This window comes from Podarcis melisellensis (genome assembly GCF_964234715.1).
Source record: "Podarcis melisellensis genome assembly, chromosome: 11".
Lineage (NCBI taxonomy): Eukaryota > Metazoa > Chordata > Lepidosauria > Squamata > Lacertidae > Podarcis > Podarcis melisellensis.
The window spans coordinates 2612769-2633095 of NC_138543.1; the positions used below are offsets into that span (position 1 = coordinate 2612769).

Here is a 20327-nt window from a genome sequence, read left to right on the forward strand (position 1 = left end):
TCACTGTGGTGAACACAAAGAGAGCCTGCTGGATCAGCCCATGGCCCATCTTGCACCCTCTTTTCACAGTGGCTGACCAGATGCCCGTGGGAAGCCTGCAAGCAAAGCTCTGCCCCACTGCAATGCCCAGCCTTGGACGGGGCACTGACAGCCTCACCCTCCAGGAATTTGTCTGATCATCTTTGAAAGCCACGAGGTTGAAATTATTTGATTCACAGAGCTTAAAACAGATAATATCTTGCACAAATATTTTTTTTATATTGAAGCTCCCTTCCCCACATTATCTTTCAGTTTATAAACTGACATGTTCTTGCCTGGAACTTCCTCACCTCTTGTTCCACCACCTTCCAGACCCCCAGAAGTTTCCTTTTCCTCAAATCCCTTGCTTCTGCCTGAAACATCTCCCTGGGCATTCACTTGTTGCCTCCCTTTATTCCTTTATTACCCACATCAGAAACAAAATCTATATAAGTGCATCACACAAAATCAGGCTCTGCTAGCCTTCCCTCTTTTCCCCCTCCCTTCCTGTGTTGAAATTTGTATTTCCAGTTGTTCAAGGCTGGAACCTGTATTTTGTTATGTTAGGTAAATGTAAAGGGACCCCTGACCGTTAGGTCTAGTTGCGGACAACTCTGGGGTTGTGGCGCGCATCTCGCTTTACTGGCCGAGGGAGCTTCTGAGTCATGTGGCCAGCATGACTAAGTCACTTCTGGAGAACCAGAGCAGCGCCCGGAAATGCCGTTTACCTTCCCACTGGAGTGGTACCTATTTATCTATTTGCACTTTGACGGGCTTTCGAACTGCTAGGTTGGCAGGAGCAGGGACCGAACAATGGGAGCTCACCCCGCCACGGGGAATTGAACCGCCAACCCTCTGATCGGACGCAGGTGGCGCTGTGGTCTAAACCACTGAGCCTCTTGGGATTGCCCATCTGAAGGTAGGTGGTTGGAGTAAGCTCCTGTTGCTCTGTCCCAGCTCCTGCCAACCTAACAATTCGAAAGCACACCAGTGTGAGCAGATAAATAGGTCTCTGTGGTGAGAAGATAAATGGGGTTTCTGTGCACTCTGGCTTCTATCAAGGTGTCCTACTGTGCCAGAAGCAGTTTAGTTATGCTGGCCACAAGACCCAGAAGCTGTCTGTGGACAAACACTGGCTCCCTCGGCCTGAAAGCGAGATGAGTGTTGCAACCCCATAGTCGCCTTGGACTGGACTTAACTGTCCAGGAGTCCTTTACCTCCTTTACCTTTACATGAAGGTAGTGGCTAAGTGCTTTGTGAACCAGAGGTAAACAAAAGTGCCTTTCAGTATGCGCAGAGATCCTTTGTCCTCCCTCTGAGCTCAGTTTTGCAGTTTGCTATCATATTATAATAAAGAGCATGCAAATCCCTTGTGCATTCTTTATCCGGCCTCCTGGATTTGTGCAGAGGGAACACATATATGCTCCTGAAGCAAGTACCATTTGCTCATTCTATAATATACAACAGCTATAAGAACTGCAAGTTCCAAACCTGCCAGAACAATTTTATTATTTCAGGATTTGTACCCTACCTCCCCTTCCCCACAAAAAGAATTCTCAAGGCAGCTTCTCCTATTATTATATTATTTAGTATATTACATTTATCATATTATTTCTGCTTAGAGCACGGGTGGGCATCCTGGAGCCTGGGGCCTGATGTGTGCACTCGACCTCATGTATGTGGCCCCAATCCATCCTAATGTTCCCCCATTCTTCCATCCCCTCACAGTTTCTTTCTTCCTGTTCATTTTCTCCTCATTTCCCCCTGGCTTTTTGCTTTTTTCCTCCTTTGTAACTTCAGAACAATTGTAAATTCAGAACAGCTATTTTATCAGATAAAGATATATTTATGGTTAAGAATTGTATGGCTTTACAACACTAACAAAAGGCTCTGTTGTTCTAATCAAATGATCAAGTCATGAGGCCAGCCATGTCTCTTGCAGTTCATGTCACGGCAGGATTCTTAACTATATGACTTGGTAACATTATGATTATCTTGCTTCTTGAAGGAAATATTCAGGGTTTTACCCCTCTGCATGGATTTTCATATGTGGAATGCACGCATAAACCCAAATTAGTTCATAATCCAAATCATACTTCCCCTATTTTGGCTCGAATCCCTTTGGGAGAAACCCACTTGGGTTATCTAATAGAAAAACAGGCATTCCACACACAAAGCATCTATTATAATCAGAGTTGGATGACAGTAGAAAAAAATTCATAGGTTTGGAAGAAGAAATTTGGAATTTGATGTAGCTCATAAAGTAACCACATCCCTTTCTGCTTTACAAGTGAGACTGAACAATTTGTAGAAATTGATGTTCTCAGCTTGGGAATTAAAGATGTGTGATTTCTGACTTTCATATTACACACACACACCCTATTCCAATATCCCTATTCCAATATCCCCATTAAAAGCAGAAGCCTACCAAATATCCCTTACAAGAAACTATTAACTAAATTTTGAAAGATGTACCGGTACATTTTCAAATACTAAACTTACAAAATGAAAATGATATAATAATAATTGAAATCAATGGAACTAACATGATTGTGTTCATTAACTTCAATGGATCTGAGTAAAACTCAACGTAACATTGCCCTTCAAATGGTACTTGCAGTGGTAAAGTCTCATTGCAAACAGGAAAGAAATGGGAGAGTGAGAGACACATCCAGGACAGAAGGGGCCTGAGAGATGAAGAGGGAAGGGCAAGAAAGGAAGGGAGACAAGAAAGGAAGAGGCAAATGAGAGAGAAATTAGCCAAGAAGAAAAAGTGGGTAAAAAGTGGAGGGAGGAAGAGTTGAGTGAGGATGGGGTGGGGGGAGAGATGGGCCAGAGAGGATAAGAAGGTAATACATGTTGAGAGAAAGAAACAGAAGGTGGGGTGAAGAGAAGAAGGTGTGCATCAGTGCATATGAGAAAGAACTGTACTCTAAGTACAGATGAGAGAAAAAGAGAAACTCCCATGGCTCAGATGGTATGAAAGATTATTTAGGAGTTTATCAGCCAAAACACTGCCTGCAGATTATTCTTCAGTTAAATCCATAGTGAAGTTTTGGCAATGAGGGAGATATCACAGGATTGCACCACTGCCCCCAAATAGATTCAGGCATGCAGCAACTATACTCCCTTGTTATCTTTCTCACGAAGCTCTCAAAACACTTACTAGATTCACATGGGAGGACTTTAGACAGAGAGAATTTGCTGCCATGATTTATTGTTGATAGAAGCCAAAATAACTCTTAATACTGTCACAGCATAAAACTGTCTAACCTTTCAGTCACCAAATATACCATGGAAATAATGGCTTGCCTTGTTACTACAGGAATGCAAGAGATCTATAGCTTCCCTTCCCCATAAATCTAATCCTCATACCAGGCTCAGTACTAGTTTCTAGCTTCAAATTGTGAAGTTCATTCACAAATGTTGTGTAACCAGGAACCATTAAATTTCCTGGCCTGCTCCTCTCCCATCTCCTTGTTGCTGCTCATCTCCGGCAGTCTGGGGGCTGGAGCCTCCACAGATTGCCCTCCTCACAATCTTTTCATTCTGCTGCCTCCCAGGAATAGAGGCTCCCATCACTAACTCCTGAAAACAACCCTCATTCCAGGACCAAACCATACATAGAAAGTGTGCTGAAAGCACATTACTTTGTCCAAAGAATTCTGGGAACTGTAGTTCACCCCACACAGAACTTCAGTTCTCAGCATCCTTAACAAGCTAAATCAGAGGGCCTAGCTGGAGAAAGAAATTTCAATGTGCGAATCGCACAGGTGGCATGGTTAATTGGGCAGCATGTAAATGCTATAGATGAATGAATGTAATGAGCTCCCCCTGTATTGCTTCATGCCCTCAGTTTTTGAACTCTCTCTCTCTCTCTCTCTCTCTCTCTCTCTCTCTGTGTGTGTGTGTGTGTGTGTGTTATGTACAGTAAGGAGGGATCCCTAAATTCATCAAAGAGCCATATAACATAATTTATTTGCTTATTCTTTCCACACAATCACAAGCATTGTAAACGGTAACACTTATTTGCATTGAGGCAATTGGTTGTGATCCAATGCATGTTTGTTTAGTGGTAATTCTGTTGAACTCAATGTCTGTTGTTTTCCAAGAAGGTATGTTTATGACCATGATATAACAGTTTCTTGCTGTCTTTGGGTTTCACAATTTCCTAACAGTCATTTTGTAACTTTGCAACTATGAGGTTTGGAAAGACACTGGGTTAATTTGTACCTGTTTTGTTTTGGCTTTCTGCAGCAGGGAAGACAGAATTTCTTTTTTTCTTCGACAGCCAAGACCGTGAAGACATGGGGATATGTTCTTCAGATGTAAGGTACATCCCTGAACAGAAATAAAATACCCGTATCACTTTTACAACCATTCATTCATTTGAATCTCTGTTTATCATAATGACCATTTGAATGAGAAACAATAATCCAGACCTAGCTAGTTAGCTTGACTGATACATACATGTTACTTATAATCTGTTTTGCAGTTAATACAGAATAAACAGATTAATGAGCTGCACATCAGCTTGATGTCTGAAAGGTTAACCCAGATGTTAAATATCCAGAGTCTGTTAGACCCTGAGCAGTTTCTACGTTCTGACATAAAGCAACACCTTTCTGCCAAGAGAGCCAAGGCAGTTTACAATGTTAAAAATACTGACACAAACAAATAGTACAAAATATGTAACAGTGCATGTTGGACTTCTTGGGTTCCTCTGGTGGAAGAGACAGCCAAGAAAACTCAATGGATGCCACAGACACAAAGGGGGGGGCTCCACAGTCCTGCCCCCACCATACTGACCACTCCATTCAAGCCTCCTTTCAGGAGACAGACTCCCTGCCAGGTTCCTGCTGTGTGAAATGCCGGCCTTGGTCTTTGCTCTTGCTAAGGTGGCCTGTTTCTTGCTGTTGCTTTCCGGTCTCAGTTTTGCAGAGGAGGAGATGGAGCAAATGCCATCAACACAGATGGCTTGTGGAGGCAGGAAGAAGCTATCCCTCCATGCGGCATGTATGTATGAATGTATGTATATTCATGGCAATTATATACAGCTTGATTGTAATAACATCTCAAAGTGGATTATGAAAATATGCAAGTATGGTTTGGTTTTTTCAAAAATTTATATGAACTAAATCTAGAGGTTTAGAGTAGGGTTAAATTCAGGTGGAGGCAAAACAGGGTATGTTCCAGGCAGAGCAGAACAACCAACCAAGATGAGGCATGCCAACAACATGGCTGGGGAGCGGCAGAAAGTTCAGGGACATTCCCACAGAGGGAGCAAGCCACCGAGAGGCAAATGTTTGAGGCTGGTTTGAGGATAGGACTTGTGACAGGCTGAGCATGGCCTCTGCTTGTTTCCAACTGCATGGTCCCTGGCAGAGGGACCTGCTTGGATGCTGAAGGTCCCAGGTTCAATCCCTGGTGTCTCCAGGCAGGGCGGGGAATTGTCCCCTGTCTAAAACCCTGGAGAGCAGCTGCCAGTCAGTGCAGACTGAGCTAGATGAACCAGTGTCCTGACTTGGTATGAAGTCGGCTTCCTATGTTCCTGTGACCAGTGAAGTCAGGGGGAAACCAAATGAGCTTTCAGGTGTGCTCACTAGAGCAGGTGAGTGTGAGGGAGGAGAGGGGACCTCAGTTTGCAAAATGCACACAGTGTGCCCAATGTGCCTCTAGCAACCTGCCAGGACAGACAATGATGATATAACATAACTACTTAGTTTGCACAGCTCTCTATGCAGGTGCAATGTTATTTCTGTACTGCCTGCCCTAGACTTCTCCTCTAGCATCTTGTAAATCATTAGTCCTCCTTCCTTCCCCAGTTTTCAGCCACTCCTTGGCACTGAGCTTCATTTCCCTGTCCCACTGACTGTACAAACCTGTAACACAGGCTCACCACTGCCAGACCTTGATCTGTACATATGATCCCTTTTAAAAAATAAATAAAATATTATTAATAGTGGGGAAGGCACTTAACCGAATATTAAAAACACAATGCAGCATTAAACATTAAAAACTTCCCTAAACAGGGCTGCCTTTATATGTTTATTAAAAGTAAGACAGTTGCTTATTGCCTTGACATCTGATGGAAGGGTGTGTGTGCCTGCTCAGTCTGCTGATCAAATTGTTGAATTTCCCCCCTGTTTTGTATCCTCATTGTCTAACCAGCATCCTATGCATAAGACAAACCTCTTTACCTTGGCCTTTAACAGCAGAGGTATTTCTTTCAGACCTGCTTTTATTCTCCATTTAAAATGCATTTTTAAAATTTTATATTAAACATTCGTTTTACCTAATATTAATTAAATTGTACCACTGGTTTGCTGCAACCTGGACTGGGACCTTTTGATAAAGGGTGGAAACCAATTAAACAGGCTTTCGGGAGAGATTCAAACACACAAAACAGGGTCCAGTAAAAGCCTGGACAAAAAGAGATGTCTTGACAAGCCATCTGAATCAATGGATGGTGTGTCATGCATGGCAAAGGGAAGGGAATAATACAGGAGCTGTAGGAGAAAATGCTCATTTTTGAGTCACGTTATCCTGAAATAAAAATTCCTTAAAGATAAGTCCCTTATCTTCAAACCATATAAGTTTGCAACATTACCACACAAATATACATTAAGACTTTCTGTCTTCCTCCCCAGCTCAGTTGAAGCAATATTCTATTGCCGCCACATTATTTTACATATAATTTGTTTTCCACTCTTTTTTAACCACATAGCTTCTTGACTGTTCAGGTTCTTGGGCAATAAGGTTGCCTAAAAGCATCATCTAACTGTGCTCTTCATTATATCCCTCTGAACTGTTTCCAAACTCATAGCTGGCTTCTGGGTTTTGTAAAAAAAAACAAACCCACAGAGAAGACACCATATGCCTTTAGGGCTGACTGCCTTCTTATTCTTACTTTTATGATAGTAAAAACAATTGAAGTCAAATTTATATACAAGGAGTGATATATGAATACAATTAACAGATAAAGCAGAACAAGAGCATAGCAATTAATACCCCCCATTATTACTTTCTGTAATTTATTATGCTTATGTTATTTCTGAGCCCTTTGGCAGCACTGCGCTGTGTTCCAGCTGATCACATTAAAATTAAACATGTTGAGGGAATAAATTTCAGAACCGTTCTAGCTGTCCAATTTACCCTAACAATTATCCATGGTATATTGAGTGGGGGGGGGGAGGTACTTGTTTTGCTAATTAGAATATTGCTTAAATTATGTTAAGGATTCTTAACATTTCAATACAGGTGTCATGTGTTTAAAATGATGCACGGATAATTGACCTCCCACAAATCTGAGTGACAATGAGACTGCAGTGTTATGGTCCCAGGGCTCAAAGGATAATATGGACCTCCCAGTCTATGGTTGGAGAAGGAAGTCCACAGGCAGAAAAGGAGGTCTGTCCCTGTAGGTCTCGTCCTTTAGCACATGGAGTCCTCTGCAGCTGCCCTTACTCCTGTGCTGTCAATGCTCCAAAAGCAGTAAGAGTGGAAAGAGTTGAAGAGGCATCAGGGGAGGGTCAGGAGAGGCACTGCGCAGCAGCAGAGGAATCCCATAGGGACAGGATGCACCATGGGGCCCCTGGAGTCTGCCTGCCTGCCTCCTCCCACTCAGCCGCCCTACAGCTGGGGGGAGAGCAGACCGTTTGGGCAGCGAGGAGCCTGCAAGAGCCCAAGCCACCACATCACTCCCAGGAGAGACACATGGCTTGGGTGCGCTGCAGGCCCTGCTGTGAGTGCCGCCCAGCATTTTGTCACCCCCCCCACTGCACCCCCTTCCTCCACCCCTGGCACTGAGTCCATTGGATCCAAAGCCTCTCCTTTGCTGGAGTCCTGAGCCATAGTCACACTATACTTTAAAGCACCATGGAACCTCTTTGAACTGTCATGGCTTCCCCCCAGAGAATTTTGGGAATTGCAGTTCGTTAAGGGTGTTGTGGATTGTTCCCCTTACATTCCCTCTTTCCAGGGAACTCCAGGCTTATATATAGCAGATTTGCTCTTTATTTCTTCAGCAAATCCTACAGATGCCTGAGGAATAGGATCTTTGTGAACTGGGCTCTAAACTGACCTGATTTTGCCCTCCCATACAAAGTATTGATTGCCTAGTAAGTAAAGTCATGGCCCGTTTAATTCAAAATACCCCAATATTCTTTTCATTCTTTTTTCTTTGATTACTGTTTTGATTCCTTTCTTTCAGTTTTGCACCATATTTGCAAATACCTGCTTAGAGACCCACACAAATTAAGAAAAAATCCTACTTATATGGGTTTAAAAAGAGTTTTCAGCACTACTTTAAATTGTACAACCCTATTAAAGTGTATTATTTCTCACCCACAGAACTTAAATTGATGACTTCTGTTCATTGAGTACTGTTGAACAAGACTGAGCACATTAATGGAAATATCAGTCTGATACACACCAGTGACCAATCAGGATGACAAATGTTGTTTTCTAATTGGAATGTAATTTGAGTTTTGTTCTCTGTTAATGTGTGCCCAGTGCTGAGGCCATTAAGGGATATTCTCTTTGATCTCCAGTTCTGTACACAGGGACTACCACTGATCTATGTGCAGCTTTTAATTTGATAATGATAATACAGCTAATATAATTTTTGGAACAAATTATATTTCATTGATATTTACTAGAAATATTTGTTATATTCACTAAATATCATACAGGTATGATAAGTTATTTGCAGTTACTTTGCCTGATTCCACACGATGGTCCTTTAGTTCTTTTGATACATTAGTTTTCTTCTGTCATCTGGAAATGGCAATAAAACAGGGGCTCCACACAGCTCTTGAAATAGTGCTATATCCTCATCCTGCAATGCCAGTCTATAATGTTTATTCAGAAGAAAGAGCAAAAATCTCCTGCGCTTTTTATTAGAAGCTTTCTCCTTCCAGAATCTGCCCTGAATGTCCCTTAATGAGACGGCTCATGTTTCCTGCCACTGTGTTTTAAATGAAATATATTAAATCTAGGAATCAAGAAATGGCCAATTAAGATGCAGTTGAGGCTATTAGTAACACTACTGCTCCACTGAACAAGAAGAAATTATAGGGGCAGAAAGGAAAAAGAAAACTACTAATTAATGCTGCAGATTCTTTTGCTGAGCAGGACTTCCTGTTGAGTAAACATTATAGAAATATGGTGACCATTGGGATGGGAATTCCTTGATAAGACAGTGCTATATTAAGTGTCATGTGGAATCACTATATTACTACTACTACTACTACTGAACAAGAATGAATTTCAGGGGCAGAAACTGTAAAGAGTAAAAGCAACCTTAGACTACCTATCTGCTCCCCATCAAGAATAGATAAATTGCCTACTTCCTGGGCTAAGGAGCCACCTACCTACAATGCCTCCATCTTAATCTTTTTGGCCCTCATCCAACCCACCGGTGCATCCAGGCACCTGATCAGGACTTGTGTGGCCACACCTCAGATGCGACAAACATAAAGTGCTGGGTGATTTCACTGTGCTCCAGATCTCCTAATGACTGCTCCCAACAGCTTATTGTTGGGAGGAGCATAAACACTGCAAAACAGTGCCTGCAACTCCCACTCACTAAAATGGTTCAGTAAGATATGAAGATTCTGTCCCTCTCCCAATCCATCAGGGAAGTCTAATGGAGTCCCTTATTCAGGCCTGAATCCATACTGAAATGGGTTCAGATAAATTGTTTTCTCCAAGGGTGTCTGCAGCTGATCTGCCACCACTCTTTTTAGCACCTCATCCCACAAAATCTGGTGTTGGTGACCATACAGGAGGGAACTGCATGGAAAAGTGCATCAGGCACTTCACAGTCAAACCTGTAACAACAACAGTATTCAAGTTACCACTATTGATGCCTCTTCAAACTGCTCATGGAAGAGCAGTACCTCAAGTTCTGATGCTGGCTCTGCAATTCTGTGTATGTTTTAAATGTCCTCCAAAGAGGAAAAGAAGATGCAGAAAATACCAAAATGCAATGGATTGGCAATAATATGATCTGGCCTTGCTTGAAAAAATGACTGAGTGGAGAATCAGATTACATTTATTCAGTCTATGATTTGGTTCACACAAAAGAAGTCCTGGAGCAATTATGGAGCAGTTATTGTATGGTACTGGGTGATTTTTGTGGATGAGCATTTTTAGTATATTACTTTTGTTTTAATTTTTATTGTGTATTGTTATTTTATCCTTCTAAAAATTAAAACAAAAATAATATACTAAAAATGCTCATCCACAAAAATCACCCAGTACCATACAATAACTGCTCCATCCACACAAAGTTGAATACTAAAAACAAACGACAAAAAACTGGATTGCTAGCACTGTCCAAATACCTGGAATTGCAATTTCAGATAAAATTGTTAGCATGGAAACAATTTGTCCAAATCAAATGTTGTAGTCAACTGAGTTCTACTTAAAGTAGACCCAGGAAAACAAATGAACCAAAGTTAGACATGTCCATTAACTTTAATTGGTCTACTCTGAGATGGCTAGCACTGAATACCACTCCAAGACAGGTAATTAAAAAGATACTAGTCCTCTTCAGACATTCTGGCAATGTTCTACCTGTGTGGTGTAGTGGTTAGTGTTGGTTGAGGACCTTGGGATACAAGGGCTGAAACCGCCCCTTGCCCATGAAGCTCACTGGGTGATCTTGGGCCAGTCACTGCCTCTCAGCCTAACCTACCTCATAGGGTTGTTGTGAGGGTAAATTGGAGTTGATGAGAACTATGCATGTCACCTTGAGCCCCTTTGGGAAGAAGAAGGTGGTATATAAAGGCAATAAACAAATAAATGTCCCAATTATGTGGAAAAGGTGCCTATACACATACAAATCTATGAGAACAAATATTTCTACACTGAGTACATTTTTGAATGTGTGGAATACCACTGGAATGTGGGGAGAGGGCTTTAGTTGCTGCCAGCTTTGTAAATAGAAGGAAGGGTGAAAAAATTGCACACCTTTGTGCTGCAGTGTGAGAAGGATGGGAAGCTTCTCCCATCTTTGATCTTGCCGTGTCGGCAGCAGGACATCACCACACAAACACCTCCCTGGGCTTGAACCCCCAGCGGAGGCTAGTTTCGCCATCCCCTCAGTACACCTCTGCCCATGTTGTGTCTCACCTTTCCTTTAAAGGCCAAGAGAAATGCTTTAGCTTTATAGACACCCTGTGAGGAAAGGGTGTGCTTGTGTGTGGTGTTCTCCTTTCCCTTCCTCCCTCTGTGAGGTGAGTGAGGCTGAGAGACTTCAAAGAAGTGTGACTGGCCCAAGCAGCTGCATGTGGAGGAGCGGAGACGCAAACCCGGTTCCCCAGATTACGAGACTACCGCTCTTAACCACTACACCACACTGGCTCTCAACATCTGGCTGTCTGAGACAGTGTCTTTGAAATTAAGGCTACCACTCTAGGCATTAGTTTTGACCTTTGAATGCTTACTTCACTGAGGTTTAGTTCTACCAAGTGCCTTTTGTTAACACTTTGGACAACTCTGCAGTTAACTTAAAGCTAGTTTGATTTTGTTGTGCCAGTATTTCAATAAACATTTAAAGCTGAAAGGTCTCCAGTCTGCACTGCTCTCGCATTATTTTACTAAAATACTTTTGTTGTTGCTTACTTATAAATCAGATGAAATACCTCACTGAACTTTTACCAGCATTTTTTGCAAACAGAAAATTTTGCTTGGTTTCTTGCCAAGTGGGCAAACCACTATTTCTGTAGATGTTCATATTTCATCATTATTGTTAAGCCATAGTGCAAATGCAACTCGCTTGTCTCTGACCGAAGAGACATGGAGGAATGGATTGCAGCATTGCTTGTTGGGGGGAGGAGATGGGAGGGGGAAAGCACAGTGCAAACAGTGACCTTTTGAAATAGTTTAAGCATATTTCAGATTAAGGAGCAGCTTTGTCTTGGAAACAATCCAGTAGATGATAAGGGCTGGATGTTCTCCCACTAAATCAATCTGAAATTAACGCCTTTCCGAATACTAAAATTATAAAGTCCTTGCAAAGTTTAAACAAAAGTTTAAACAAAACTTGTACTTTTGTTTAAACATTCTAACTTCCCAGTTTTGGTGCTAGAAAGGGCAAAGTTCCTGTATTTTTCTCTCTTTTTCTCACATCTATGCAGTTGGGAAGTGTGGCTCAGTCTCCCCCCACCCCAGCAGCAAATTAATGTTAATTTAAAATATAGGTAATTGTATCTCTCTTTTTGCTCCTCTGAGTATGAAAGCAAAATCTACATTGTTTTATGAGCCAGTTTGAAGCATTTTATAAACAAACAATCACATTTAAGCCACTGAACAAATATTGATCATGCAAGTCACATTTGCCACTCCCAGGAAGCCTTAACCCAGCTGAACAAAAGGTTTACTTAAAAGAAAATAAAAACTTGAGCAAATTTACCTTCTTCCATGGTGAACAAACAGTAGAGTCAGGATAATGAATTCACTCAAGAGCTTTTTTTGTTTTGTTTCTTTAAGAACAAGCTGCTTCATGTGGAAGAATCTGACACAGAGCATGTTTAAAAATGCAGGAGCCTTTTGACATGGACTAGGATATGGTTTCCTGTGGAAATGAAGCCATGCTTCTGATAGGGAATCGGGTTTCTTCTTTGGCCAGGAGTCAGGCCATTAATTAAACGGGCATCACTGCAGCCCCGTGTTTCTTCTGGGGGCTCATTCAATTCAAAGTTCACAAAAATCGCATGTGGGACTTAGGGTGTCTCAGAAGACTATCCCCAATGCTGAAATAAACATGGCCAATCCCTGCTTGAGTGATGCTCCAGAAGGACAACAGAGCCAGATGGAGCAGTGTCTGGACTAATGCCTGCCAGTAGGTGACTCCTGTGCTCTTGCCCTGGCATATATGTCAGGAGCAGAGTGTGACATGTCGTGCCAGTAAAAGGAGCGCATAATGCAGAAGGGGAGACCCACTGGCAATGTCGTTCCTGCCAGGATGGTGACTGTGTCTGACTGCAGTTGACCATGCCTGCAATGAAGAATGTTATCAGATGAACAGCACAAGGTTATGCTGGTCTCAGTGTGCCCCCAGAAGCACATAGAAGCATATATTTTTTAAAATAATATTTTATTAAAGTTTTCTTGGTTTACAAAGGTATGCTCAATGTCTCTTTTTTCAAGTTACATTTTCCATAGGTTAGTTTCATTTGTTGAGACATTAGGGTTACATTATGAAGAAAAAAGGGGAGAAGAGGTGGAGGGGGCCATGGTGGGTGGGGGTGGGGTCAGGAGGCGATATTTCTATTTTGCTTAATGCATGTGCGGTTTTTTGTGTCAGCGTCGTTTGTGCAGGTTCTCTTTGCTATTCGCTTGTGTTCCATTGATGGTGGTGAGAGAGGTTGGGATTGGCCTAGGGTGCGGTTGCTTGTTTGTGATTGGCTGTGTTGAACTTTGTTTTCGTGTGTGAGGGGGGTGGGTGGGTGTTTTTGAATCAGGTTAGCCATGTTGATTCATATGCTGTTGGTGGATTCTTCTTGGTGTCTTGTACATAGAAGCATATATTGATACAGTATATGGGCCATTTGTCTAACAGTGCATTTACATATGCAAAACTTTCCAGGAATAAATATTCAGAAAGTTCAGCTTGTCACATGCTAAGTAAGAAAAAGGCAAGAGAAAATGTACTTTCAAATATACTACCTTTGACATAACAGTCAAAGTTGCAAGTTTCCTGGCACTGTTGATTGCCCCTGTTTGGGAGGCTTTTCAGGCATCCATTTATGGACTATCTCCCTATAAAGCCAGCAATTCTGGCAGTGCTGCAGGGCAGATCATTTGACCACAAGGAGCTTCATGTTTTCCTTCCTTAGGGGCCTATGACGCCATCCAAGTCAGCTTTCACTGGAAATTCTTTCATAACTGCAACTAGGGAAGAGCACATCCCACACAAAGAGCTATTTTGCAACCAGCCAGAAAAACTTGTAAGGTTTCTGTAGGCACTCTGAGATGCTATCATGTCATGCCTAAACCTCTAGTCTATAGCAACCTGTGATTATTATTCATTGTTCATAATGCATAGTATTTCAAAACTTTTTTTTTTAACCTGGAGGGCAATGTTGCTGGTTTTGGCCATAAAAATGGCCAGATGTCATGAACAATTCAGCTGAAGTGGTAATTCATATAAACCTGTTAATTATTAGCTGCTTGCCCAATATCTGAAACACTTTTTCTGTCACCTTGAATGAAATGGTAGATGACTTAGGCAGACATGTGATGTCTGCCAATAACTTCAAATTAAGCAGTTCTAATAATTTACTTTCTTCTTATGCTCTTGCTAGTACAGTAGTTCCTACGCTCAGAGGAGCCAACTCCATGGAGCCGAGGGGTCTTCACCCCCCAATAAAACATTTGAGGAGGCTAGGGGCCCACAAAGGTGATGGGCATTGCCTTTCAAATGGTAGGTATGCACCACATCATGTGATCAATTATGTGGGGCGGGGCTTACCTGCTCCCCCAATATTTTATTCAGGTTGGCACCCTGGCTATGCTGCAGCTACACCAGAGTTGCACAGGCATAACATGGGTGTGATCTTATGACCTCCCAGCTGCAAAGTAGAAAGCAAAACAACGCAAGTAGAAACAAGACAGAGCGTAACAGCATTGAAAGACATCCTTGCAGCTCCCTCAATCAACTCTCCAACAGCAACCAATCACGGTGCTGCATGCTGATGCCTTCCACCCCAGCACCCATTTATATAAGGCATCAATCAGCATGTGGTGATGACATCAATGCCATCATGATATCCAGGTATTCTCCCAGGCAAAATCTTTAAGCAGACTTGATTCCACTGCACTTCCCCTACCGGGGTCTTTCCTCAGACAGGGGTTTGACTGCAGTGGCAGAGGAAACACAGCAGCCAGCAGCCTTGACACTGAAAATGACTACAGGATTCCACTGCAGTCTCTCTTCTGGTTGCTAGATAATGGGAAGGTTTTCATTTGCAGAAGTAGCACAGGGAATGATCCATCTAGTTTGTTGCTTTTCCCTCTCTAGTTTCACAGGACACAATGCATGCCATCCACACACTCACAATAGACTGGACTCCTAGATCTCAGAATAAGAAATGAGCTACGTAGACACTAAGCCTGGCAATAGCAAGAGTCTGATGGGCTGCAAAGATGAGCTGGCAAAAGGAATGCTGGAATGTGTAGCAGACCAAAGAAAGCAGTTTCTTATTCCCCCAGAAGGAAGGAGAGGCCGCGGAGGAGTGCCTCTGAGTCACAGATGCTGCTCCTTGTCAGGCCCAGGCTAAAGATATGCAGATTGTTCTAAGCTCTGATTTCTCTGATTTCTCTGATTTCTTATTCTTATTCTTAATTTGTTGTCCGTCCTTCACAGAAACAATACAACAACAACAACAACAACAACAACAACATAATAATAATAATAATAATACAATCATATCTACATTCTGAAAGCATTAAACAACAATCCAAGTAAAATAGTACAGAACCAGTGAAAATTCATATTCAGCCAACCCTATGCCGCCACATCTCAAATCTACAAGTGGGGACAGAATTTCTAACAGAGCCTCCCCAATGAATGCAGCTACCAGTTTGGTTGGTATGGGTGGAACTGATCTTCCAGGTAGGTTTTCTTCAGGATCACCTGCAGCACAAATCTATGCTAATTTAATTGTAAGCTCCACTGTGCTCAATAGCACTTACTTCCCCAGTTAAGTGTGTATAGGATTGTGGTCTTTAGCAGATAAGATATGGATGTTTAAAAACCCTCCCAGGAGCAGGGTTGGGCAGATAGACAGCACCTGGAGACTTAACTCTTTTGAGGGGTGCAGTTGTGATCAATTTTTTAAAAATCAACCACCACCAAGCTCTTCTTAACTAGAAGCTGATATGTCACAAACCAAAAGTCTTTTTTTTTATTTATAAATATTTATTAAGAATTTTTCAATAGATTATAAAAAACAAACAAAATAACATATACTTTTGCAATAACACATTTTCTTCACTTCTTTGGACTTCCTCACATCTCTCGTTTCTGCGTTCCAAATTTCTCATGCTTTACCCAGCAAATTGTTACCTTGTATCCACTCTTATATTAAAGTTTCCCAATGTTATGTCCCTAATTTCAGATAATTTTACCCAAACCTTAAAAACTTTAACTTTAACTTCATGTTTATCCAAAATTTATCTTATCCAATTTTTCCATTTATCTTCATATTCCCTTTAACTAGTTTAATGGAACCATATTGTTATTAATCTTACATCTTTCTTAACATTCATACAATTTACAATACTTTTGTAAATATTCATTTAATTTTTCCCAGTCCTCCTCCACGGCCTCTTCTCCCAGGTCTCGGATTCTGCCAGTCATTTCTGCCAGTTCCATATAGTCTATCAGTTGCATCTGCCATTCTTCCAGTGTGGGCAAATCTTGAGTTTTCCAGTGCTTGGCGACAAGTATCCTTGCTGCTGTTGTTGCATACATGAAAAATATTCGGTCCTTCTTTAGCACCCTCTGGCCAACAATGCCCAGAAGAAAGGCCTCTGGTTTCTTAGGGAAGGTATACTTAAATACCTTTTTCAACTCATTATATATCATTTCCCAGAAAGCCTTGACCCTAGGGCAAGTCCACCAGAGGTGAAAGAATGTACCTTCAGTCTCTTTACATTTCCAGCATTTGTTGTCAGACAAATGGTATATTTTTGCCAGCTTGACTGGGGTCATGTACCACCTATATATCATTTTCATAACATTTTCTTTCAAGGCATTACATGCCGTAAATTTCAACCCAGTGGTCCATAACCTTTCCCAGTCAACAAGCATGATATTGTACCCAATGTCTTGTGCCCGTTTTATCATAGCTGATTTGACCGTTTCATCCTGTGTATTCCATTTTAGCAGCAAATTATACATTCTTGAAAGTACCTTAGTTTTAGGTTCTAACAATTCCGTTTCTAACTTTGATTTTTCCACCTGGAATCCTATCTTCTTGTCCAACTTAAAAACTTCTTTAATCTGAGCATAATGTAGCCAATCTCGCACTTTGTCTTTTATTTTCTCCATACTCTGCAACCTCCAGTTATCTCCATCTTTTTCTATTATTTCCCAATATTTCGGCCATTCGGCCTCCATATTGAGTCTTTTCCGAGCCTTAGCTTCCATTGGTGATAGCCACCTTGGGGTCTTATTTTCCAATAAGTCTTTATATTTTGTCCAGACATTAAACACTGCTTTCCTGACAATATGATTTCTGAAAGCCTTATGAATTTTAACCTTGCCATACCATAAATATGCATTCCATCCAAAAGCATTGTTAAATCCTTCCAAATCTAAAACATCAGTGTTTTCAAGAAGCAGCCAATCTTTCAGCCAGCAGAAGGCTGCTGATTCGTAGTACAGCTTTAAGTCTGGCAGGGCAAAGCCCCCTCTTTCTTTCGCATCAGTTAATATCTTAAACTTATTTCTGGGCTTTTTGCCCTGCCAGACAAATTTAGAAATATCTCTTTGCCACCTCCCAAAACACTCCATTTTATCCACAATCTGTAGAGTCTGAAACAAAAACAGCATCCTTGGCAAAACATTCATCTTTATAGCAGCAATTCGTCCTGACAAGGAAAGTTTCAATCTTGACCAAATTTCTAAATCCCTTTTAATTTCAGACCAGCACTTTTCATAGTTATCTTTAAATAAGCTCATATTCTTCGCTGTTATGTTTACCCCTAGGTATCTTACTTTTTTAACCACATTTAGCTCTGTCTCTTTCTGAAACCCTTCTGATTCTGAAGATGTCAGATTTTTTCCTAACACCTTAGTTTTCTGCTTATTAAGTTTAAATCCCGCCACCCGACCAAACTCCTGAATCAATTGTAATGCCCTTTTCGTACTAGATTCTGGCTCCTGTAATGTCAAAACTAGGTCACTGCAAATGCTTTGAGTTTATACTGTTTCGCTCCAACCTGAATTCCTTCCACCAACCGGTCTCCTCTAATCATATTCAAGAGCACCTCCAAGACCCACAAACCAAAAGTCTTGTCCCCCTCCATTTTGAGTGAGGTGAGTTAGTTCTCGTGTGTGTGTGTGCATCAACTGCCCCCTTCCAGGCTGCGGCCCTGCAAACAGGAGCATGGGGCAACTGGGAGCATAGTGGTTGTCTTAAAGCCTTTTGCAAGTTTTTCTCCTCCCTCTTTAAGTCTCTAGTGTCCAAGACATAAAAGGGAAGTGGAAGGAGACTTGAAAAGGGCATTGCAGGTCTCTTCCCACTTCCCCTTAAGCCTTTGACATTGGAGCACAAGGGATTTTGACAGTTGGGCAGCCCCACCCAGCTGTCAAATTAGGCCTGAGAAGCAGCTCCTGACAAGGATCTGGCCCATGGAGCCTAAAAGGTTCCCCAGCCCTGAATTAAAGGGAGACTCTGATGCATACCCTCAATAGCTTGGTCACCCTCAATAGCTTAAACCGAGTCAAGGTGGATATGTTGATTGGTATGGCAGATTGGTATGGCAGAGAGTGACTGCAGGACTGAATATAACATTTCACTAGCAGGTGTTGATCTGAGGCAACACCTGAGGAGAAATAACAGCCCCCAAGAGGAGAGATGCTGTCAAGAGAGCATTATTGCTTGCATACCCCTTAAAATTGCTACATTAAGCCCAGCAATTTCAACACCTGTGAATAGGGTGGAGAAACTAGAAGTGGGTGTTGGCTCAACTTGGGCTAGAGTGCATAGCAAACTGATCCTGGATTCTACCTGGGTGTGGGCAGAAAACAGCGGATGGGGAGACTGCAGCTGTTCAGTGTGTGGAAACGATACTCTGTACATACTCCTGTATTTTGGGACCCAGCCCTTCTACTGAAATGGGCTACCCTAGCACATCACATCAAGTGGAGAGGTAGGGGACTAGGTAAACTGTTGAGCCCAAATGTCCCTCCGAATTGTGTTGCCCTATTCACAGGAGGTGAAATAGTAGCAGAGGGATATCACTAGAGCAGTCTTGGCCCACCTGGTACCCTCCAGATGTTTTGAACAAGCTGTGCTGGCTGGGGCTGATGAGAAATGTTCCAAAACTTCTGGAAGGCACCAAGGTTGGCAAAGGCACACTTATCCAGAACATGCTTGCTTCCAGATGGCAGCTCCTTCCACCACCATAAGAAGTCCCGCTACATCAGACGGGGATCAGATGGTATCATTGTGTACACCCATAGCATGCAACAATTATTGAGTACAGTGGTACCTCGGGTTAAGTACTTAATTCGTTCTGGAGGTCCGTTCTTAACCTGAAACTGTTCTTAACCTGAAGCACCACTTTAGCTAATGGGGCCTCCCACTGCCGCTGCACCGCCGGAGCATGATTTCTGTTCTCATCCTGAAGCAAAGTTCTTAACCTGAAGCACTATTTCTGGGTTAGTGGAGTCTGTAACCTGAAGCGTATGTAACCTGAAGCGTATGTTACCTGAGGTACCACTGTACATGGATTCACCACAGCCTGAAATGTGTAAACACCTGAAAGTACTTTTATATATCCAGTACAGAAAGCTGAAGAAAGACTTCAAATAATTCAGGTAATATACACAGCAAAAGCTATTCCATTGCCAATGATGTAATTGCGTGACCAGGCATAGCCCCCCCCCCCCGGGAGCCATACTTCAGGATCAAGGAGTAGACATGACAACATATTTGGGATTAAAATGACCACAACTTTATTACCCCTTTATTGGCCCTCCAGCTGTTTTGATTCCTATCATCCCTAGCTATTAGGACAAGTGGTCAGGGATGGCGGGAATTGTCCCAAAATAGCTGGAGGGCCAGGTTTGTCCATGCCTGGCTTAGGCATTGAGCGTGTATCCCTCTCAGCCCCTTACTGGGGCTCTGAGGCAAGACAGGGTCAATTGGGAATATGGGGACATTGCAAAACATGCATTTACACAGCTGGCCCCCTTCCACATTGCTGAGGGGAGTTCTATAGCCCACTGCTGTGTGCTTGTGGTCAGAGACTCCCCTCAGAACCCCTCTAATGGGGAACCCCGATATCGCCACCACAAAAGGGGTGAGTCACCACATCACCCCTTCTTTGATTGTTAGACTAAAGGATTCCACCCAAGGCCTTAAATTGCCAAAGTTGTGACAAATGCTACAGGAAAGGCAAAACCTGCAGAGCAGGGGAAATTCCTTCCTGGCTCTGAGAAAAACAGCAACCATCGTCCGACTGTAGTAACGCCCATGGACCTGGAAAGGAGAAAGGTTAGCCTGTAAAGAAGGATAAAATTAGAGGGAGGGCTGGGTGGGCTCTTCTGGCATCAGCTCTGGCCC

General features: G+C 42.3%; 1 protein-coding gene across 2 annotated transcripts in view; it reads right to left on the minus strand.

Moving 5' to 3' along the window:
• Positions 1-12484, minus strand: part of LOC309380447 (uncharacterized protein) — a 35295-nt gene extending 22811 nt beyond the window's left edge. The window contains exons 1-2 of one of the 2 annotated variants that reach the window (XM_081930318.1): positions 12440-12484; positions 4252-4359 (exon numbers count right to left, since the gene is read on the minus strand). In XM_081930318.1, the coding sequence (XP_081786444.1) occupies positions 4252-4359; positions 12440-12449 (118 nt within the window). In that variant the 5' untranslated portion in view covers positions 12450-12484. Of the gene's footprint in view, positions 1-4251; positions 4360-12439 lie in introns of those variants that run through there. The other variant, XM_081930319.1, reaches the window with a different exon arrangement.
• Positions 12485-20327: the final 7843 nt, after the last annotated feature.